Source organism: Muntiacus reevesi, chromosome 2 (genome assembly GCF_963930625.1).
Source record: "Muntiacus reevesi chromosome 2, mMunRee1.1, whole genome shotgun sequence".
Lineage (NCBI taxonomy): Eukaryota > Metazoa > Chordata > Mammalia > Artiodactyla > Cervidae > Muntiacus > Muntiacus reevesi.
In genome coordinates, this window is record NC_089250.1 from 87,724,658 (window position 1) to 87,748,899 (window position 24,242).

A 24,242-nucleotide genomic window follows, 5' to 3' on the forward strand; every position below is an offset into this window, starting at 1 on the left:
CACAAGTAACGCACTCAGTCATTTTCCAGCTCAGAACCCCGTTTCCCAAACACCTGGGCTGGGGACAGGGGTGGGGGTGCGGGCAGGAACCTGCCCCGGCTTCAGTCAAAGCCACGCTTTCTTTGTTGCCAGGTGAACATGCACACAGGTCAGCACTTAGGAAGCAGCAAGCAGGCCTGAGCCCTCTGGACACCTCGCTCGTGGAAGCCCACAGCACCGCGAGGAGGGGGACGTCATGACGGTGACACTTTGTGGGGGTGTGGGAGGATGGCAGGACAGTCTCCATCAGCCACTGGCAGCGCCCCGACCCCACCAGACAGCCTGGCCCAAGTCCTCGGTCTGCACCAAGGATTTTAGCAGCTCACAGATTTCCCTCTAACCTTTATTTTTAATTAGTTAAAATTATGAAATATTTTATATATACTACAGCTAGAGAGAACAGCAAATACTCATGCACTTACTATCAATATTTAACAGATGCTAAATTTTTACCATATCTGTTTCAGACCTGTTAAAGTCCTCTGTGCATCACAGTGAATCCTATCCCCCACCTTCAGACCTGCTGTACTTAAGTTGTATCCTTTATATCTTTCCTCTGTCTATACTTTGCCTTTCTGTACATTTGAATAATACTGTTTTATGTGGTCTTATAAATTTATACAATGTGATTATCCTTCTGCAACTGCTTTCTCTGGCCAATATTACATTGTCTGAGATTTAGATGGCACTAGTGGTAAAGATTCCGCTTGCCAAAGGAGATGCAAGAGACACGAGTCCAATCTCTGGGTCAGAAAGATCCCCTGGAGAAGAGAATGGCAACCCACTCCAGTATTTTTCCCTGGAAAACCCATGGATAGAGGAGCCTGGTGGGCTACAGTCCATGAAATCACAAAGAGCTGGACATGACTGAGCACTCACTCACTATTATCCATGTTGAAACATACAGCTGCAGTTCATTCATCTCAGTACTGTACAGATTTCTACTGTAAGAACATACAATGGTTTAGGCATTTATTTCCCTATTAATAGATATTGGGGTTTTTTCCAGTTTTTCATTATTACAAACAATACTTAAAAGTGAATAACCTTCATTTCCTTGCACATACATGTGAGTTTCTTATATATAACCAGAAGTTAAACAGCTGAGGTGTCCGCCACGTAAGATTCAAAATAGAATTCATGGCATTTACACACTTTTAAATTCTCTTTTCACTGAAAAAATACGACAGTTGGAACTTCCCTGGTGGTCCAGTGGTTAAGAATTTGCCTGTCAATGCAGGGGACACAGGGTGGATCCCTGGTGCAGGAAGATGCCACATGCCTCGGGTCAACGAAGCCCCACACACTGCAACTACTAAGGCCGTCCGTCCCAGAGCCCGTGCCCCACGACAGGAGAAGCCACCGCCACGAGCCCTCGCTGCAACCGGAGAGCGGCCCCTGTTCGCCGCAACCAGAGAAGAGCCCGCACACAGCGATGGAGACTCAGCAGAGCCAAATATTTTCTACAATGACAATAATAGTAAGTACTAATATCTCTCACCTATTAAGATATATATTAGGAACCTGTAAAGAAATTTTACTTAGGTATTTAATATATCTATTGAACGTCTACCACATGCCAAGTTCTTTGCTCAGTGTTACAGATGAGTGTGACCAAGGATAAAACAGAACAGCTCATGAACTTAACGAGTAGGAAAGGCAGACCAAGGACACACGAAGAAGCAGATAATAATAAAGTATGACCCAGTGCGGCTGTGATAAAGAAAGTGTCGGACGCTGTGCCGTTCTATGTGGTGCAAAAGATGAAGGGAAGGAGGCTCTGGGGGCCTGAGGAGGAAGCAGCAGCAACTGTGAGGAGAGGGTAAGCCAAGCCAGGACAGACAAAGAATATACACAAAGGCCAAAAGGCAGGAGAGCGGCACTAGAGGAAATGGAAGAGTTCAGTCTGGCTGGGGACAAAGGGAGGCTAAATGTGGGAGAACACAGGACGTTATAAGGAAAAGGAGTCGGCAACTGAGGCGAGGTGGTTCTGAGTTGCGTTTTAGAAGTGTCACTGGTGTGCTGAAGGGCTCAGTTAGGGGAGCAAGGCTGGATGCAGGGCACCCAGGTAGGATGCTGCTGCAGGGAGGCAGGTGATGAGTGAGGACCACAGGGGTCAGGGGAGTGAATTACCACTGACGGTCTTTGTCACAGGGGAGGCCACATCTTCAAGACCTTTGAGACTGGGTACCTACGGGAACAATATCTCATTACCACACAAAGGAAGCAGAAGGAGGGAAGCCAGATGAGGAGTGAAAAGGAGGTTCTGACTTCAGTGGTTGACTGGCAAGGGTTACAGGGTAGCACATCAAGCCCCTTTTGAAAACCTGTCAGCGGGATCCCAACCCTTAGCCTGGTGGTCCAGCACTGCTCACGGATATGGGATGCCAAATCACAGGGCTATCACACTTGTCCCAGCACACAGCAGACATTCAACACATTTGCCGGGAGGAAATTATAACATGGAAACTGAGAACAATTTCCCCAAAGACATGCTTTTAAATTGTATTTAAGAGAAAAATTTACTGTTGGGGGAATACCCATGACATATCTTGTATTAATTCCCAATTCAGCCTGGTAATAGCAGAAGTAAGTTACTCACAGGCTGAATTTAGTGTCTTGGCCCCATGCACAGTATTATTATACACTAGCTCAAGAACTGTTATGCATATATATGTGTGTGTATATATACACACGTATATTCAAACCACAACTTTTTTGCTCTTTCCTCTGCACTTAGGTTGGCTATGTGCCTTCAGTATTATGGTCAATGTGAAAGTCTAGTGATGTAATGCTGAGTCATACTACATAAGTCAAGGTAATTTAACATGGGAGAATGACCCAGTTACACTCTAATCCCATATTTTTATGTCAAGCACTGGAACATGCAAATGGACTCTTTATTTAGCAGACCACTATGGTCTATTTAAAAAGAACCCTACTGCTTTAGATAGCTAATGGGAAGCTGAGGTAGTGCAGGGAGCTCAGCCTGGTGCTCTGAGACAACCTAGAGGGTGGGATGGGGTGGGTGGTGGCAGGGAGGTTCAGGAGAGAGGGGATATGTGAATGCCTACGGCTGATTCTTGCTGACGTATGGCAGAAACCAACACAGCTTTGGACAGCAATTATCCTCCAGTTCAAAATAAAAAAAGAAAAAAGGAGAAGAATTCTATAATTTTAGAATCACAGATATACGGCATATAAAAATGCCTTCCTGGACAATTACATAGCTTTATGAAGTCTATCAATAACTTGCAATGTGGTGTTGCCCAGACATTTATTGCACATTGCTGTTCAGTTGCTAAGTCGTGTCCCACTCTTGGTGACCCCATGGACTGCAGCATGCCAGGCTTTCCTGTCCTTCATTATCTCCTGGAGTTTGCTTAAACTCATATCCATTGAGTCAATAATGCCATCCAACCATCTCATCTTGTTACCCTCTTCTCCTCCTGCCCTTAATCTTTCCCCGCTTCAGGGTCTTGGAAAAGAATAACTGGGTCATTCTTCATATCAGGTGGCTCTTCACATCAGGTGGCTAAAGCACTGGAGCTTCAGCTTCAGCATTAGTCCTTCCAGTGAATACTCAGGATTGATTTCCTTTAGGATTGACTGGTTTAATCTCCTTGCTGTCCAAGGGACTCTGAAGAGTATTCTCCAGCACCACAATTTGAAAGCATCAGTTCCTCAGCACTCAGACTTCTTTGTGGTCCAATTCTCACATTCGTACATAACTACTAGAAAAACCACAGCTTTGATTATATGGACCTTTGTCGGCAAAGTGTCTCTGCTTTTTAATACGCTGTCTAGGTTTGTCATAGCTTTTCTTCCAGGGAGCAAGCAACTTTTAATTTCATGCCTGCAGTCACTGTCTGAGGCCTTTTTTGGAGTTCTTCTGTGTTTCTTGCCACCTCTTCTTAATATCTTCTGCTTCTGTTAGCTCCATACCATCTCTGTCCTTTACTGTGCCCATCTTTGCATGAAATGTTCCCTTGCTATCTCCAATTTTCTCGAAGAGATCTCTAGTCTTTCCCATTCTACTGTTTTCCTCTATTTCTTTGCATTGTTCACTTAAGAAGGCTTTCTTATCTCTCCTTGCTATTCTCTGGAACTCTGCCTTCAGCTGGATATATCTTTCTGCTTCTCCTTTGCTTTCACTTCTCTCAGCTATTTGTAAGGCCTCCTCAGACAACGACTATTGTCTTCTTGGATTTCTTTTTCTTGGGGATGGTTTTGGTCACTGTCTCCTGTATAAGGTTATGAACCTCCGTCTATAGTTCTTCAGGCCCTCTGTTTACCAAATCTATTCCCTTGAATCTATTCATTACCTCCACTGTATAATCATAAGGGTTTTGATTTAGGTCATATCTGAATGGTCTAGAGGTTTTTCCCTACTTTTTTCAATTTAAGTCTGAATTTGGCAATAAGGAGCTCATGATCTGAGCCACAGTCAGCTCCATGTCTTATTTTTGCTGACTGTATAGAGCTTCTCCATTTCTGGCTGCAAAGAATATAATCAATTTGATTTTGGAATTGACCATCTAGTGATGTCCATGTGTAGAATCATCTCTTGTATTGTTGGAAGCAGGTTTTTACTATGACCAGTGTGTTCTCTTGGCAAAACTGTTAGCCTTTGCCCTACTTCATTCTACACTCCAAGGCCAGACTTGCCTGTTACTCCAGGTATCTCTTTCCTACTTTTGTATCCCAGCCCCTTGTAATGAAAAGGACATCTTTTTTTATGTTAGCTCTAAAAGGTCTTGTAGGTCTTCATTGAACTGTTCAATTTCAGCTTCTTCACCATTAGAGATCGGGGCATAGACTTGGATTACTGTGATACTGAATGGTTTGCCTTGGAAACAAACTGAGATCATTCTGTCATTTTTGAGACTGCACCCAAGGGCTGCATTTTGGACTCTGCTGTTGACTACAAGGGCTGCTCCATTTCTTTTAACGGCGGCTTCCCTGGTGGCTCAGCTGGTAGAGAATCTGCCTGCAATGCGGGAGATCTGGGTTTGATCCCTGGGTTGTGAAGATCCCCTGGAGAAGGAAATGGCAACCCCACTCCAGTATTCTTGCCTGGAGAATTCCATGGGCAGAGGGGCCTGGTGGGCTACAGTCCATGGGGTTGCAAAGAGTCAGACATGACTGACTGACATACATATATATGTATGTATGCCTACAGTAGTAGAGATAATGGTTATGTGAATCAAATTCACTGTTTCCTGTCCATTTTAGTTCATTGATTCCTAAGATGTCGATGTCCACTCTTGCCATCTCCTGCTTGACCACTTCCCTTGATTCATGGACTTAATATTCCAGGTTTCTATGCACAAGAGAAGAATTTAATCTATTGAACAATTATACACCTCAGACAACCAAGATAAACTCTGAGTCATCCAAATGCTAAAGTATTAGAAAAATAGCTTTTAAACAGCAAGTACTGCCACTGAAACACAACACACCCCAAACCTGCGGGCTTCTGGGGGCTGCTGACAGTCGAGAAGTCACTTCCCCACTCGTCTGCCTTCCTATTAGGTGTGTTTCTGCTTGCCTGCTTTACACTGTGTATATATATACACAGTTTCAGCTTAGTTAACGCTCGAGTTTATTATTTTCCTTCTCTTAAAATGCATACACCTAGAGCTTCACTCATCATATTAAAAAGTTCAAAAGTTTTTATACAATTTTCCACTTTCTTCAATAAAGTAATGCTTTAAAGACAAAAGGAGGGGGAAGAAGGGGGAACTAGCATAAAAGAAGTTTTGAAGGACCTTATGGAAAACATGTAGCCCATGTTTAAGTTCTGATTTGCACCAATCAACTGTAAGAAGACATCTTTCAGACAAACTGTGACATCTGAATATGGAATCTTACATGGAATCAAGGAACTACTGTTATTTTTAAAGATAATGATGGCAAGAAAAATGTTTTTAAAATTCTTACCCATCAAAGATGCATTCTGAAGTATTTATAGGTAAAATGACAAGAGTCTAGGTTTTACCTTAAAATATTCCAGTTTAAAAAAAACAGATGATGATAGAAAAAGAAATGAACAAAGTGACAATCTTTTGACAATTATTGAAGCTGGTTGATGCACACAAAGGGTTTAGTATGTCATTCTTTCTCCTTTTTAAAGTTTTTTTTAATATTTGAAAATTCCTTTAATAAAATTCCTTTAATAACCTGTAGTAAAAGGTTATTTCTTTTCCAGTTATACATTTAGAGTACAGTTCTGTTTTGTTTTAACTAGAAGGAAAGAATCAACAAATACTGATGTGCGAAAATATTTTTAAATAATGGTTTACTGGTTTAGTCTAGTGGTTCTTGCCTCATGTTCTACATAATCTTCACGAGTGTGAGCATGCTATGCAGTTAATATTTATCACTGACCTTTTCCTTTGTTCTCAACTCATCAAACATTTGTTGAATTTCCAGTTTCCAGTCATCTTGCATGGAATGAAAGGACTCTTGAGGCATTTCAGTCATAACTGCCTTTTCAATTTCAGTCAGTTGTTCAAGAATTAAGGCAAAAGATGGTCGAATGTGAGGGTCTTGTTGCCAGCATTCTAAAATAAATAAGAATAATGCTAAGTCTATTTCTCCGCGTGGTTCAGATTGTCAGCCTGTGTTGACAGGGTCTGTTCAAGATTTTAAACATCAGTTGACAATGATTTTATTTTACACCATGCCTGTGTCAGCAGCCTGTGAAATAATTTTTATTAGATAAGGCTCTTGCTGTCTGTTTGACTTGACACCAGTATACGGATGTGTGCTTCCTCTGCCTTACCATGAACTCTATCTCCCCTAAACTGCCCTCATCACGTGACTTACAGTTTCAGAGTTCTAAAAGTCAATCCAGGAAAACCTAGGTCTCTAAAATGTTATAGTCACAAGAGAGGTTCCAAGTAAGGTAACTTACTGCCCACAAAAAGAGTTACTTAACAGTTTTTAAAAAGATAAGACCAAAATAGATAAGGTCATGGCAAAATCATGCCAGTTGAGACTGTAAAGGATTATTGATCATTAGGAAGAATTAAAAATAGCACGTATGAAGCCAAATCAATATTGCCTTTGAACTCCACTAGTGTATTTGATGAAAAATTTGTTACCACTCAACTGAATTTCATATAAATGAGTTATTATTAAACTGGATTGTTTTTAAGTTACTTAGTTCATCAAAACTTAATCTGACATCTGAGATCAAATATACGATTTGTTTTTCTTAAAACAGCATAATTATTTAAAATCATTTGAAAATTATAATTACAGAAAGTACCCTTTCGGTTAAAAAAATATGCAGATGTTCTCTTTTTTAGAATATTTGTTGGAGTACAGCTGCTTCACAAATGTGTGTGAGCTTCTGCTGTGTGGCAAAGTGAATCAGCTATGTGTGTGCTCGGCTGCTACACGGACACACACGTCCCCTCATTCTGGATTTCCTCCCCAGTTAGGTCGCCACAGAGCACTGAGAGGAGTACCTGTGCTACATACAGTAGGCTCTCATCAGTCACCTATTTCATGTACAGATGTCCTAATGAGTGACTCCCTTGATCCCTCAGACACACAAAGACAGAGACGCCCAAATACCTTTCATGAGCCTGGCAAACGGCTCGGGGCAGGTGGAGGGGATGGGCAGGGTGAGCTTGTTGACCGCCACCCCGTAGGCCACAGCCAGGCCGTCGATGCCACGGTAGGGCACCTCTCCGGTGAGCAGCTCCCACAGCACCACTCCATAGCTGGAAGGGAGAGTTTTCATAAAGTTAGATGGGGTTTTCTTCCTCATGACACAGTCAATGGGAGAAACATATCAGTGCCTCCACCCAGCTCCTAATAATCTTCTCTTCCAGCAAAGCCCATAGGGGCCCTTATACCAACGTGAGAGGTAGGTTCTTCCACTTAACATTCCAAACATATGCAATTCCTCTCCTTCCAGAAATCAGTTATGCCTTCTTCTGAGGAACTGAAACTATTTAGTGGATAGGAAAGCTTAAAAGCAGTACATGACTGAATTAAACAGTGTCCAGAACCAGGCCTTTTCATACTGTTGAGATGACTCATTGGAAAAGACCCTGATGCTGGGAAAGACTGAGGGCAGGAGAAGGGGATGACACAGGATGAGATGGTTGGATGGCATCACCGACTCGATGGACATGGGTTTGAGCGAACTTTGGGAGATGGTGAGGACAGGAAGGCCTGGTGTGTTGCAGTTCGTGGGATCGCAAAGAGTCGGACACAAGTGAGCGACTGGAAAACATGAACCAGGCCACATATAAAGAGCAATGTGGTTGTTCTGATGTTTGTCCTTCTGTCTCATTTTTTCCACATCTGAGGATCTTCAGGACACTGAAGACTCCAGCCCTACTGAATCTCATGCTATACAGCACAGGACTGAAGTCCAAACATGCTGTTTTAAAGCAGATTTTTGAAATTGCTTCTCTCTGCCTCTCCCTTTATATTTAGGAGATGTGTTACTCATGTTTCCACCTGATGCCTACTAGTAACGGACAAAGAAATCCTGTGAGCCTCCCTGCGCCTGCTGGGAGGACATGACACATCTTGTTATAACCGAGGGAGGTCAAGTGAAAGGAGAATAAAAAACAAGGAACAGCCGCAGCAGCCAAGCTCTTCAAAGCATCAGCAGATGAGAGGCAGGCATGTGCTGTGCTGCGCTGAGTCACTCGGTCGTGTCTACTCTTTGCGACCCCACGGACAGTAGCCTGCCAGGCTCCTCTGTCCATGGGGATTCTCCAGGCAAGAGTACTGGGATGGGCAGCATATCCCTCCTCCAGGGGATTTTCCCAACCCAGGGATCATCTCTTGCATTGCAGGTGGATTCTTTACCAGCTCAGTCACTGCTGCTTCAGTTCAAGGGCAAATGAAATTACATACAAGAACCAACAAATACACAGTAGAAGGATTTCGAAATGAATTTTTAAATGAAGCTGAAGGACCAAGTTTCAGTTCACATCCATACTAGAGACTGTAAGTTGGCTCAGTTCAAGGCAGTACAGGGGAGCATAGAAATAAGCCTTAAACATTATACATATTTATACTCTTCTACAAAACCAATCAGAACCTTAGTTTCTCTTTGTTGTTGTTGCTTAGTTGCTAAGTCATGTCGGACTTTTTGTGACCTCATGTACTGTAGCCCATCAGGTTCCTCTGTCCATGGGATTTCCCAGGCAAGAATACTGGAGTGGGTTGCCATTTCCTTCTCCAGGGGATCTTCCTGTCCCAGGGCTCAAACCTGCATTTCTTGCATTGGCGGGCAGATTCTTTACCACTGAGCCACCAGAAAAGTCATCTTTTTCAAAACATAAAGTGCATTCAGATTATCTTTTGTTTTATTACATAAAACATCAGTCACTCTTGACACTGACCTGACTTTAAAACACATAAGCATGGGGAGAGGACACAGCTTTCTATCTATGGATAATTCTTGTTCATGTATGACAGAAAACCACAAAATTGAGTACAGCAATTATCCTTCAATTAAAAAATTCAAAAAAATGTTGAAATGCAAAAGAAATTAGCCTATAAGGAAGGAGCATATTTGCTTTAAGCTCTACTAACATAAGGGGCTTCCCTTGTAGCTCAGTCCGTAAGGAATCTGCCTGCAGTGCAGATCAGGGTTCGATTCCTGGGTTAGAAAGATCCCCTGGAGAAGGAAATGGCAACCCACTCCAGTATCCTTACCTGGATAATCCCATGGACAGAGGAAACTGGCAGGCTACGGTCCATGGGGTTGTAAGAGTTGGACATGACTTAATGACTAAACCACCACTATTAACATGAGTACAGTGCTATTCACTTTTCTAATCTTCTCGAACTTCATTAACTTTAAGTTAAAAAAAGTTTGAATTTTTTTGTGTTTGTGTGAGTTAAGTTTTATTTTGGGGCATAATGAGGACTATAGCCCAGGAGACTGCATTTCAGATAGCTCTGAAAAACTGCTCCAAAGAGACAGGGGGAAGGCCAGTGTTCAATATGACTCTAGTGAAGTGGGATACTTGCAGGCAAGCATAACATTTCGGCAGAGGCTTGCCAGTTACCAGGAACAGATAAAACTTTGAAACTTAAAGAAGTAACTTCTCGTTTCTTCTGTTTGCTGCTTATATATGATATTTGAGCATAGTTTTAAAGACAGCAGACAGAAGGCAGTAAAATAGGCCTAAGCAAAGGCAAAACAGCTCAGAAGCAATAAAAGCCATTTAACTATGTGTTGGAACTGATTTCTGAGTCTCATTTGATTATCTCCTGATCTTAAGAGATACAGTGATTCACAGCATCACAAATACAAAAAGCCCTCTGTGAAGAAGAGCTGGTCTGCAGAGACTCTGGAGCCCTGGTGCAGGTCATCCTGGCCACGACCACTGCCTTTACAGGTCTCTCCACTAGTGCCCACTGGACACATTCAGAAAGGGACACAGAAACAACAGAATGTGCCTACTCAAGTGGGGCTCACAGGTCCTCCAGCGGGTGTGCTGCTGGCCCAGGAGCAGAGGTGCTTCCGTCCGGAGGGCCTGAGTCCAGGGCCCCTTCTCCACCAGGAGGAGTAAGAGGGCAGCACCGAAAGGCTCCTGGACCTGGAGGCAGCAGGCCTGGGGCTGAGCTGCGGGACTGACTCTCTGCTGACTGTGTCTCCACTCACACGGCCTTGAGCTGACCTTGAATCACTGATGAAGTATTAGGGATATCTGCCCTACCCTCTCAAAGCACTGCTTTACATTTTTTAATAAAAGGAATATACAGTGCAGTACTTCTAGGTTATATAATGCTATAAGTATTAGTAATTAAGTTGTAAACAGGATTTTTCAAAGGCTATCTGCTTAGTTTCTTAAAAATTATCTGTATTATGATGCATTAGCAGAGATACACACTTAATTTCAAGAGTAAGTAAACTTAATTTACAGTTCAATCAACAAAAATCATTTCAGAGCATAAGACCAAAAAATTCTTAGAATAACCGAAAACTGCCTAAATCCAAAGAAGCTTCCTTGCTATTCTCAATAGAAAATAACAATTAAAACAATAACAGCACAACTTTGCCTCTTGGAAGTTTCAGAGAATGAATAATTTAGGATGGGTCATTTTTCCAGAGCAAAGTAATCTGGTAAGAACCAATCTGGAAAAAAAAAGGGGGGGGACTATTTCTATGGGACAATTTCTAAAGCATAATGCATATTTTTCTGCTCTCTGAAACTCAGTGGGATATGGTATAAAAAGCCCTCTGCTGAGAACACAGTGGTCTAATGATTAAGGGCTGTGGTGGCAGGAACATGGCTCTTAAGCCATGGATCAGAGTGTGCTATTCATTAGTTTTACAATTCTGAGGAAATGTCTAAACCTGTCAGTGTGAAACTGGGGTAATCACTGGAGTCACAGTAAAAGTTCAGTGATAATATCTGTCAGAGTTATCTTGTAGAGTAGTAACTGGTAAGGAGGGCAGAGGCAGAGAGGACAATCACTAAATACACTGGTGTACCTATATAATACCAGCCCCACAGACCAGGGCGATGCTTCTTGAATGCAATTATTTTTATGGGAATATTACAAAGGAGGTTCTAAAGCAAAGGTCTGTGTAGTTCAGAGGGACAGCCTGCCCTGCCTTCCACATCCTGACACCTAGGACTCTGCTTTAACACATCGATGCGTTCTGGAGATGTGTGCGGACATCTGGCTCCATACCAGGTGGCTATGGAGGTCAGTAGACTCTGGTCTTTTTCATACATTTCATGCTCTTTTGCTCCTGTCGCCTACTCTGTTCTCAACTGCTGTTTTTGTTTTTTTTTATTTTTTCCCAGCTTAGCATCCTTCTCCCTTCTTCTGATTAGATGCTTCTACTGAAAATCAGACAACCAAGCTTAGGTCTTACAACTGAGAAAAGAACAGATTTTGAGGGAATTCCTCTCCACGAGTGTCTGGACTTTAAGACCCAGACTGTGACTGATTTTAGAAATTCTTTTTTTCTTACTTCTTGATTCTATGTTTATAGTCAGTGAAGTTGCTATAAAGTATTTATGTAGATTGCACAGCATTTGTATAGCTTATAATTACATAGTTTATTTTAAAAGGCACACAACGAAACGAGTAAAATGGTTATAGTGTTAAGTAATTATTCAGAATGTAAAATTGATTTATGGTACATTTTATGAGTTTTCAGAGTCTTGAAGTATAATTTCTTAAAACAATCACCTACTTCACTTAAGCATTTTGGCATTGTATGTTCAGAAAATTACTGTGATTAAGTCAAGAACAACACATCTAATATTTTATAAAGACACATGTGCTCAGGCTCTATATCAGAACAGTATAACTCATTAAGTAAGGGGCGAGGCCCAAGCTTTTGTATTTCTCAGAACGGCCCAAAGATGCTATAGGACCCCTGGCACAGGCGATAAATTTCTTAAAAGTCATAAGTATAACAATTAAGTTAGAAGGCCTTATTTATACACTGCTGGTAGGAATGAGGATTGGTAGAAAACAGTCTGGCAGTTCCTCAAATGATTAACTATAAAATTACCCTGTGACCCAGCAATTTCACTCCTATCCAAGAGAAGAAAACTCATGTCCTCACAAGAGCTTTTTCACAGATGCCCATAGCAGCATTATTCAGATTTCGTCAATAAATTGAAACAGCCCCAATGCCATCAACTGGTAAATGGACAAGAAAATGTGGTATTATCCGTCCAATGGAATATTATTCAACAATAGATAAGAATGAAGCTCTGACACATTCTATGACATTAACCTTGAAAATACGCTAACTGAAAAGCCACTCAGAGGACCGCATATTACATAAACCCATTTATACAAAATGTCCAGAATAAGCAAATCTAAAGATACAAAACAGAGATTCATGATTGCCTTGGGCTGGGAGGGATGAGGTTTTGAGGGAGATGGCTACCTTTAATAGGATTTCTTTAATGGATTATGAAAATGTTCTAAATCGTGGTGATGAACGTGCACAACTCTATTAAAATGCTAAAAGCCATGAAATTGCACAGTTTAAACTGGTGAATTCAATAGTTTGTACGATGTGTGAATTATATCTCAGTAAAGCTGTTAAAACAACAACAATTAAAAAAAGAAAAAAAAACAACAATTAAAAAAAAAACCTGGAGTTTTAATATTAGTCACACAGCATTTTATGAGCCTTAAATGAAGGCCAGTAAGCTCCTGGTGCATTTTAAGTATAAACAGAGTTGTTCTGTTGTTCTCTGTGTTGTTCTGGCATGGATGGTGTCTTCACTCCCTAAGGAGACAAAGTTGAATGGAAAATTCAGATAACCTGGGATTCCATTTTGGTCCAGCTCTCCATTCCCAAACCAGAAGCTTTAATCTTTAGATGATTCAATCTATAAAATGAAGATGCTGATCTAAATTTTTTCTTCAAACTCCTTCCACGCTAACATTCTGTGTGTGAGTCATGAGGAATCAAAATGTTGCTTAAAATGAGATTTATGTTTATTTACCGACAGGTCTTACAAAATGACATTACTGTTGACTCAAACTATAACCAGTTTTAATCAAACCTCAGATTTAATAAGATTCTCCTATCAAATGGAAGTCCTAGGACAATCAAAATCTCAAGTTACCCATTCCAGCATGATTATAACTAACGTGATCAAAACCACAAAACCTTCAAAAAGGCCCATACAGATCTTCCTCAACTTACAGTGAGGTCACATCTGGATACTCCAGAGTAAGCTGAAAATACACTAAATACACCTAACATCACAGAAGGCTGGCCCGTGCGTGCTGCCCTCTCACTGCTGTCCTGCCCGACCTGCCTGCAGCCCCATGGACTGTACCCAGCAGGCTCCTCTGTCCATGGGACTCTCCAGGCAAGAACACTGCAGTGGGTTGCCCTGTCCTCCTCCTCCAGGAGATCTTCCTAACCTGGGGATCAAACCCACATCTCTTCTGTCTCCTGCACTGGCAAGCGGGTTCTTTACCACCGGCACCACCTGGGAAGACCAAGCTTAGCCTGGTCTTTCTAAAAGTGCTCAGAACACTAACATCAGCCGAGAGTTGGGCAAAATCATCTAACGCAAAGCCTAAAAGCTGGTCTTGTGTTGACTATCTCGTGTAGTTGATTGCATCCAATACCAAAACTGAAAAGCAGGGTGGTTGTCTGGGTCCAGAATGGTTGTAAGTGTATAATTGGTTGTTTCCCCCGCTGATGGTGGGGCTGACTGGGAGCTGTAGCTCACTGCCTTTGCCTGGCCTCACAAGAGAGGACTGGACCATGTGTCACTAGCCTGGGAAAGATCAAAACGCCAAATACCAAGTACAGTTTTTAGAGAGTGCATACCACTTTTGCACCTTTGTAAAGTCAAAAAAATTGTTAAATGGAATGACCACAAACTGGGGACCATCTTTACTATCCATTATGCTCAGAATGATTCAATACTTTGGGACTCACATGGCAAAGAATTTGCCTGTAATGCAGAAGACCCAGGTTTGCTCTCTGGGTCAGGAAGATCCCCTGGAGAAGGAAATGGCAACCCACTCCAGTATTCTTGCCTGGAGAATCCCATGGACAGAGGAGCCTGGTGGGCTACAGTCCATGGGGTCACAATGAGACGGGCACGACTGAGCAACTAACACCTGGGACTCATTTAATGGAAGTGCAGCAACCAGTTTGTGCGAACACCTGCAAGAGCAAAATGCATGGTGCTTACTCACCTCCAGATGTCGCTTCCCTTGGAAAACAAGGAAGACTTGATGACTTCCGGGGCCATCCAGGCATACGTGCCCGCTGCGCTCATCCTGGTGGTCCTGTGCCATTCTCTCGCCAAGCCAAAGTCTGTGATCTTCAGTGTCTTGTTGCAGATGTCATCATACTCTATCTTCTCGAGGAGCAAAACTAAGGGAAAAACAAAGGGAGAGTGTTCGCATATTTTTTTATAATTTTTCAGTGTCTTTTAAAATATAGTCTTCACTGCAGTTAGCAGTGAAGAGAACAAACCTGCATTTTACCATTTTATCTTATTAATACATCATGCTTTTCATAGCCTTTAGTGGGTCATTTGTGCCTGAAGTTACAAGTTTAAAAAAATCCAGACACAATACAGCTTAACATCTTTATGAGAAAGTAAATGATTTCTAGGGGCTGGCAACATTTAACTGAGATATCACAGGGAGAATCAGAAGTCTGTGAAAGTTTATGTGACAAGAAAATAATACATGGTTTTCTTCCAAGAAGTTAGGTCCTGATCTAAAAATGTAGTCTTTTCTACTGAATGTATCAGAGTATTGCAAGTAGACAGCATATTACCATAAATCATTATTATCAAAGATTATCTTAAGTTTGCCAAATGTGAATAGACATGTTAACCCATTAAGTTATTTTATGAGATTGGATTGCTTTACCAGAGATCAGAATACAGCAAAAAGTAAAACTTTCTAAGAAACATTATCCAGATGCTGGCTCCCCAGCCCCCTGACAAAATGCAGAGTTACAAGAGCAGATTCCAGGAGCTGAGCTGAGGTCAGGGCTGCCCCGAGCTCTCACGTGTGTGTATGCAGGCTAAGTCCTTTTAGTCGTGTCCGTCTGCCACACTCAGGTAGCAGAAGCTAAAACAACCGTGCTTCCCATCACTGCCCAGCTGCACCCCCCCTCCCCGCCCTTCCCAGAGCCTTGGGTTCCTCTCTCCCCTGATTTCTCTGCCTATAACCAAGCAGAAATGCCCCACTATTTTCCATGAGGATCTGATGCAGCTGCATATCCACACTACTCCTTCCCAGTTGCTACAAAAGGGATGGTTTAAACCTACTGTGTTTTCTAACTTATCCCCTTGCTCCTTCCTTAAAACCCTCCTTCTAGCCTGCAGCTCAGTTATTGCAGTTCAACCTAATGCCCCACAGACATGAAATTAAAAGACACTTGCTCCTTGGAAGAAAAGCTCCAACTGAGACAGCGTATTAAAAAACAGAGACATTACTTTGCCAACAAAGGTCTAGTCAAGGTTATGGTTTTTCCAGTGGTCATGTATGGATGTGAGAGTTGGACTATAAAGAAAGCTAAGCACTGAAGAATTGATGCTTTTGATCTGTGGTGTTGGAGAAGACTCTTGAGAGTCCCTTGAACTGCAAGGAGATTCAACCAGTCCATCCTAAAGGAAATCAGTCCTGAATATTCATTGAAAGGACTGATGCTGAAGCAGAAACTCCAATACTTTGGCCACCTGATGCAAAGAACAGACTCATTGGTAAAGACCCTGATGCTGGGAAAGATTGAAGGCAGGAGAAGGGGACGACAGAGAATGAGATGGCTGGATGGCATCACCAACTCAATGGACATGAGTTTAAGTAAATCTTGGGAGTTTGGGATGGACAGGGAGGCCTGGCGTGCTGCAGTCTATGGGGTCACAAAGAGTCAGACACAACTGAGCAACTGAACTGAACTGAATGCCCTGCAGATGCCCCTCCCCCACTACCCTGCCACCATCTCACACCAAATTACAGTCCTTCTCTTTTTTATCTTTTGAAGCCTCTCATGAATAAACTACCGATACATGTCACAATAGGGACGACTCTCAAAACCACTACACTAAGAGAAGGAAGCCCCACATGAAAGGTTTCATACAATTATCTTGTATGACATCCTGGAAGAGGGACAGAAATCAGACCAGCAGCTTTGAGGCTGAAGGGAAAGGTCTGAGGGCAGCACTTCATGGGAGAGTTTTTCCAAGGTATGCAAATTATCTCTCTTGGTGGTGGTGGTTACAGGATTATATGTATCTGTCAAAACTCATCAAAGTGAACCCTCAGGGGGTGAGTTTTACTCTATGGAAATTATTATACCCCAATAACCTACATTTTAAAATATTCCGTGATCCCCCATAACTCAGGGATAATGTCCACACTCTGAAACCTGGGCAATCACAGCCCCTAGATTCACACAGCAAGCTACATTCAAACCATGCCTGGTTCCTCTACGGATAAGCTTCCTCCGCTCCAGCCAGGCTGGCTGCTCCTCCAGCCCAAGCAGTATCTGCTCAGTGACATCTTCCAGATACCCCAAGTCAGGAAGCATCACCTCCTCCACACTCACATGACCTCTGTGTTTCGGTGACAGCTCTGCGAGGCGCCACGTACCGCTGTGTTTGCACTTACTTGATGCCTCCACTACTGTGAGCGCTGAGACAGTAAGTGTGACACAGTGAGTGTGTGAGGGAGAGAATGTGTGTGGTGGGCACGGCAGGAGAGGAGAAAGATGGTAAGAAACGTGTACATTCGTGCTCACCCGCATGGAACCACTCTGTGGTGTCTGATTCAGCACAGGTGCATAGTGTTTACAGGTGAAATGAACAAAACATGCCCGTTCTCATGTTTATCCTTTGCCCATGCCAGTTCCCATCTAACAGAAATAATAACCAGTTCATAACAGTCATTGGTAGCTGTCAATATTCACTATATTCCCTGTACTTTACAGGCGTTATTTCATTTAATCCTCACAAAATTCGCAAGAGATAGGTCTTCATGTTCAGAAGATAATTAGTACTGAAAAAAATTGAGCAACACAGTGAATCCAATCAAACAGTAACCCAGATTTCAGAGTTAATAGAGTATATGTCTGTGTGTGTGTAGGGGGAGTTATTATTCAGGTTTCACCTTGAAAAATAACATGAAAAAGTCTATTTTAATCTTTTTTGCCAGTTTTTCTAAATGTCCTATGGACATCTAATAACAACATATGAGATACAAAATTTTAAATATATTTGTGCAGGATACAAGATTAATATAAATTAATTAAATATATTAATCTATTATATTTAAATTATTAATGACATCATTCAAGATGCTCCAATTATTTTTTCTGCACTTGATAAAATATTCTCAGAGAAATGTTAATATGTCTCACTATGATTATGTATTTTGTTCTTTTCCCTTATATTTCTTCTGATTTTTGTTTTATGTATCTTTCTCTGTTATTAGGTGTCTAATGATTTATGATGTCCATCTTCTTTATAAACTGCACCTTTTATCATTAAAAATATTCATCTTTGTTTCATTTAAAAATGAATAAATTAACTGAATTTTTTTTTGAAAAGCCTTTTATTCTTTAACAACACTTTTGTCATTGTTTAAACTAGGCACTAACTCTTAAAAGGACAAAAATGAACAAGCATGGGAGGTTTCTTAAAATAAATTATCCAAACAAAACTGGAAACGAGCATAAGACATTCTTCATGTTTGATCTGTGGAAAAGGGGAAGCACTTTCCCAAACGTTATAGGAATAATCAGCGTTGATGGAGCACATTCTGTCCGGTACACTTAACGGGTATTTTAATCAGATAACTCCACCAGAGTGCTATAGGTGGATATTATCTATCACCTGTACTTGATAGATAAGGAAACTGAGACACAGAAATGCTGAGTAATCCATCCAAGGTCACGGAGCTAAGGAGCAATGCCATTCAAGGTTCAGGCTGTCTGATCCCCTGGGTCCATGGTCCTAACTACGGCCTGCATTGCTCAGTTGACAGCGGTTATAAATTTTTCACAACCGCTTTCTTGATCCCTTGGAAATCTGCTTGTATTTCAGGAGCCCGCTGTCGTCCCTTCTGATTTCCTGCCATTGGATAATTACCACATGATCTCAGGGCAGCCCCGCGGCATCACGGCAGAAGCATGCGCGTAGGGCAGACTGCTAGGTTTGGACTCTGCCTCTGATTGCTGTCTGTCACGGGAATTATGACAGTGCGAACGTCATGGGATTGTAGGGAGGAAGAAATGAAGACACATAGTGCTCAGAGCCATGTCTGAAACACAGTAAGCGCTTCGTAAGGATTACACATACCTGTATCCACATACACCGGTGATCAATGGGTTTGAAAGCGTTTTTAGCAAATCTTCAAAATCACTTTCATGCATGTCAGGAAATCCTATCACTTTGCAAGGCTTGAAATTTCACTTTATAATGTATTCACATTTGTGTCATCAATTTAGACAGTCACTGAAGTCACAGAGTTAATGCAACATGAGCTAGCCGAAGGGGGACTGATTATATAAGTTGCCAATTCTGAATAAATACTGTTGCGTGTAATGTTCCCTCCCCTAGAACTTCTAACTAATATGCAGAGAGCAAGGACCCCCTTCCATCCCCCCAACACCACCTAAGGCAGTACCTCATACACCAAACACTCAATAGAATAGTTTTTATTAATGATAGTTATTAATATCACCAGTTATAATAAGAATATTATCTCCCACTAACTAATCCTCTTCTGTGTCGAGTTGTCTCCATTTCATATCTCATTGGACCTTCATGCCATTCTGTGACAGTCTGGAATTTACAGCTTCCAGGTCATAATTAGAAATGTAACCCAGATCATACGGCTACCATACAGGGCCAGGCTTCAGATCCCATCTGAAGATCATGCATCTGAACGACCGGGCACAAAGTGGGCACACCAAATTCTGGGCCACAGAAACAGATAATTCTTGCTAGCAACCCAGTCTTCCTTGTTACTAATAATGCTACCAGTTACAAAAAGGGAACAGAATAATCAGAAATTTCACCTTGTTAATTTTTGAATTTTCCTTTCTTCCATGTCAGCTTAAGGTATATTTATTTCTCAGTGCTGATTCCTCATAAATATCAAGAAAAAAATCAATATCTGATCCTTTAAAATCCTGTATACTTGAACCACAGAAACAAAAAATAGATAATTAGCCACAGGGACTTCCCTGTGGCTCAAACAGTAAGGAATCTGCCTGCGATGCAGGAGACTGGGGTTTGATCCCTGGGTTGGGAAGTTCCTCTGGAGAAGGGAATGGCAATCTACTCCAGTATTCTTGCCTGGAGAATTCCATGGAGAGAGAAACCTGGCGGACTATAGTCCGTGGGGTTGCAAAGAGTTGGACATGACTGAGCAGCCAACACACATACACACAAAGCTACTTTATCAGCTGTATGATGTTTTCCCCCTCATAACACACACTAATTTCACTTTTAAACGATGATATCCTTACACCATACAAGACTCTACATTAATGGTGAAGTTGGCTGGCAGTTCTATATAACTGTGTTTTCCAAGACACTTTCACCTATTTTATCTTCTCCTTCTGATAAACTTCCAAACAGGAAGGTATGAGGAAGCCTTGATTAAAACGGGCCTTATAGCCAATCCACATCCTCAGGCCCCAAGTAATGCCTGACAGCCCTTAGAAGCAAAAAACCTCAGAAAGGCAACTCTAAAATAAAGGCAGAACTACCAGTGAGAAGTAAACACTCCGTATTTAAAGAGGATTGCATTTCTAAAGCAATGCCAGGGCAAAATGCACTATTAGCAGCTTTGAAATGCACTGGCAGCTTTGAAACACCTGCTCCCACCTGGAGCCCGAGGTTTCCACAGAAGCTTTGAACTAACAGAAAACAAGTTAAAATAACACTCTGAATGTCAAACGTTTAGAGTTCCATGAAAGGCCCATTGTTCTGGATTCTATTTCAGAGGTGTTCAGCAGAATTCTTCAAATTCCTTATCTTTTGGGCAAAATGACCGAAACCAAAAATAGCCAGTGTCCCGACAGGTAACGTGACCGGGCACCTGGCCAGGTTTCAGCGGAGGGCAGGCTGCGGTGCTTCCGCTTCCTGCCCACTGCCAGGAAGAGGACCCCAGGAACAACCACGCATGAAGCGGGTACATCAATTTCTGGGCCACAGAAAGTAGTCAATTCTTGCTAGCAACCCAGCAACGAATGTTTGAGCCCCTTTTTATGCGACTTCAGTAAAGATTTTTGACCCCTGTTAGCCCCATTCTTGAACAATCAGCCTTTACAACCTGTGTTTTGTCTACTTATTCAACCATGAGGCACTTGATTTTTTCCAGCTCCTTTGAAGTTTCACTTTGGTATTTTCTGAATTATAGTATATAATGTATATATTTTTCAAAGCAATTACAATGTATCCATTCTATTCCCTCACCATTTATGGGAGTGCCAGTCCAAATTCCATCTGAGTCAAATAGGTTCATTTCAATTAACCTTTAACTAGGACTATGTTATAAAAAAAAAAAAAAGTCTGCAAGAAAGAAATCAATTGAGGAAAGCACCAATGTGAAAGAATATATTAACAGAACACCACCTCTCAGCCTAAGACAGTAATGTTACTCTGAATTTCAAGTCTGAAAGCAATCAGCCATTCATTTCCAGGGGAAAAAATGATAACTTCTAAGTTTACCAAACAGCGCTGAACGTTCTCACGTTTCTGCCATCTATTCCCACACCTGCAGTACTTATTCACTCACCATTCTCTGGAGGCCTTCATGTTGGTCTTCAAGTCCCTCCTCAATCTCACCTCTATGTCTTTTCAGCTTCCTGGACTTTCCAAAAGGAATCCTACACCCTAAAATTTCCGTACATTAAAGGCCACTTCTAAAAAACATGACATTACATTAGCGTCTCCTTGCTCCTGGGGCCAGCCGTGTGGACCACCTCCCCCTTGCACCCTCCAGGAAACCACACCTGGCCTCCACTTCCCATGGAGGCAGCTCAGCTCCAGCCCTGGATTCTCGCTGCAGCACCTACTGTGAGACGGCCGTCAGGTCCCACCGGCCTTTGGCATCTCAATTTCCCCTTCTAGTAACAAACCAAAGAACCAAAAATGAACAGCTTTGCCACTCTCTCCCTGCTCCCATATTATGAAAGTTTAGTTTAGTCGCTCAGTCGTGCCTGACTCTTAGCGACCCCATGCACTGTAGCCTACCAGGCTCCTCAATCCATGGGATTTTCCAGGCAAGAGTACTGGAGTAGGTTGCCATTTCCTTCTCCAGAGGATCTTCCCGACCCAGGGATTGAACCCGAGTCTCCCACGTTGTAGGCAGACACTTTACCAGCTAAGCCATCAGGGAAGTCCTTATTATATGACCCTGTAAATACCATGTCCCCCTGGATGCCTTCCCTCAGGATTTCATAGGTGTTCTCTGCAATTCTAAGGCACTTAAGCTGTGCCACTCCCATTATACTTATCTCACTTGCTGGTCTCATCTCTAATTAAATTATAAGCACCTGGAGGACAGAAGGTGCACCTAACTCATTGTATTCATTTATTTCTACTGCACAGCAACTACCATTTCTATATACTCAATAAACAGTTGCTAAATGAGTGACTACTATAAGGGGAAGAAGGATCAGGAAGAAGATGAACCTTTTCATGTTAAGGCAGCTGCTGAGTATGGATAATCAATGCACCTGGTCCTCCTAAAACAGCACAGACTGCTTTAGAAATGATGATAGCAAAGTAGTTATTTGGATATTGACCCATCAGCTGCAACTGATGCGGTTGATCGTTCTCCCCTGAACCCCGTTCTTCTCTGGCCCCCAAGTGTCACAACACGCTCTCACTTTCATTCCTTTACCAGCTGCTCCTTTTTCTGGTTCCTCCCTCTCTGCAGGGCCTCTAATCCCTGGTGACCTCCAGGGCTCAGCCCTCAGACCTCTGGTCTTTGCTCTTGGCACTCAGTCCCCAGACAATGTCAGTCACTCTCAGGGCTTCACATGCCACGGACGTGTTGCTGACTCCCAAGTGATCACTTCCACCCTCGTGGGTTCTCAAAACTGCAGACTGTGTGACCTGCTGCAATGTCACTCAAAGCCCAGTCCTCAGTTCAAAAACTTTCCAGGGGCCAACCCCTCTCTCCCGGGTGCCCCATGATTCCCTTCCAGGCCTCTCCTGTCACAGCAGGCTCCTGCTCTGGGGAGAGATTTCTGTTTTTCAACCAGAGTTTGTTTCTCCAGGTGATCCGCTTTCCCACTTCTTTAGGTTTTGCTTCCTTTTCTGGATGGCCTTTCTTAACCACACGCTAATCCTAAACTGCTCACTCCAAGATTTTAACCTTCCTTTTCAACTTTTAGTTTCTCTACTAAGCAATTGGGCTCCCCAGGTGGCGTTAATGGTAAAGAACCCATCTGCCAATGCAGGAGACTGAGAGACATGGGTTTGATCCCAGGTCAGGAAGAGCCCCTGGAGGAGGGCATGGCCACCCACTCTGGTACTCCTGCCTGGAGAATCCCGTGGACAGGGGAGCCTGGCGGGCTACCGTCCACGGGGCTGCAAAGACTGAAGTGACTTGGTACTCCTGCACTAGGCACTGCCACCCTCCACCACACTACGTCGTCTTTCACCATCTACCCTCTGACGCCCACACTGCCCACTGGCATGTAACTTCCACGGGGGGAAGCACTTGCTCTCTACTTTGCTCACCACTGACTACCCAGAGCCTGAAGCATCCCTGGCATGCAGTGCAGCCACTAAACGGTGTGATGAATGAGTCAGCCCACTATATACAAGGAGAGAGACCGCTGCAAGTTCCGGACACGTGATCAGCTAAATCGTGACTTCACATGGCGCTTACCACCATAGACACACACAATATTCAGTTTCAATGAGAAAACTTCTTACATTTCATTGTGTGTGAAACACCAGCTCACTCTATCAGCTGAACATTTTCCGTATTTTGTCAAGGTACGGAACAAAGAAAACTCATGAGGGAGGAATCTGCTGTAATATCCTACATGAATAAGTTAGTAAACAGAAAGTAATATAGTTGATATTATGTGAGTCAATATTTGCAAACAACCTGAAACAAAGTAACTCTTGAAAGTCAATTAAGCCAATAATAACTCAAACCTCCTATATGTAGTCAAGACACTCTCCCCAAACGGCATGTGATTCGCTCGTTTTCAAAAAGCATAAAAAACGTCCCAGTAATGAATTCTGCTGCTGTGCTTAGCTACTGTCGTGTCCGACTCTCTGTGACCCCATGGGCTACAGCCCACCAGAGACCTCTGTCCATGGGGATTCTCCAGGCAAGAATACTGGAGTGGGTTGCCATGCCCTCCTCCAGGGGATCTCCCAAACCTGGGATCAAACCCAGGTCTCCCGCATTGCAGGTAGATTCATTACCGTCTGAACCACCAGGGAAGTCCAATGAACTCTGCAGGGAAACAGTTAAAACAGCCATTGAATACTTCATGCCTTCTCCCTGACCCTCAACTTAGCAACCCAAGTTCCAAGCAGACTTGCCACAGTGTGCGGAGGGCAGCATTCTTGCAGGGAACAGAGTGCAGGACTGTTTCCTTGTACAGCTGGCTGGCCTGGACCAAGGGAGGCAATCAAATGACGAAGACTCTTACCCCCAACTAAAATGAATAAACGCATGATAACATGGCACTATATTCTGCAGAAATA

General features: G+C 42.6%; 1 protein-coding gene across 2 annotated transcripts in view; it reads right to left on the bottom strand.

Annotated features, from left to right (window-relative positions):
• The window catches only part of MAP3K21 (mitogen-activated protein kinase kinase kinase 21), a 57,052-nt gene that overhangs the window by 25,687 nt on the left and 7,123 nt on the right, over nt 1-24,242 (bottom strand). For both annotated transcript variants that reach the window (XM_065922297.1, XM_065922296.1), the window contains exons 2-4: nt 14,731-14,911; nt 7,627-7,775; nt 6,430-6,605 (exon numbers count right to left, since the gene is read on the bottom strand). In XM_065922297.1, coding sequence (XP_065778369.1) covers nt 6,430-6,605; nt 7,627-7,775; nt 14,731-14,911 — 506 coding nt within the window. The remainder of the gene's footprint in view (nt 1-6,429; nt 6,606-7,626; nt 7,776-14,730; nt 14,912-24,242) is intronic.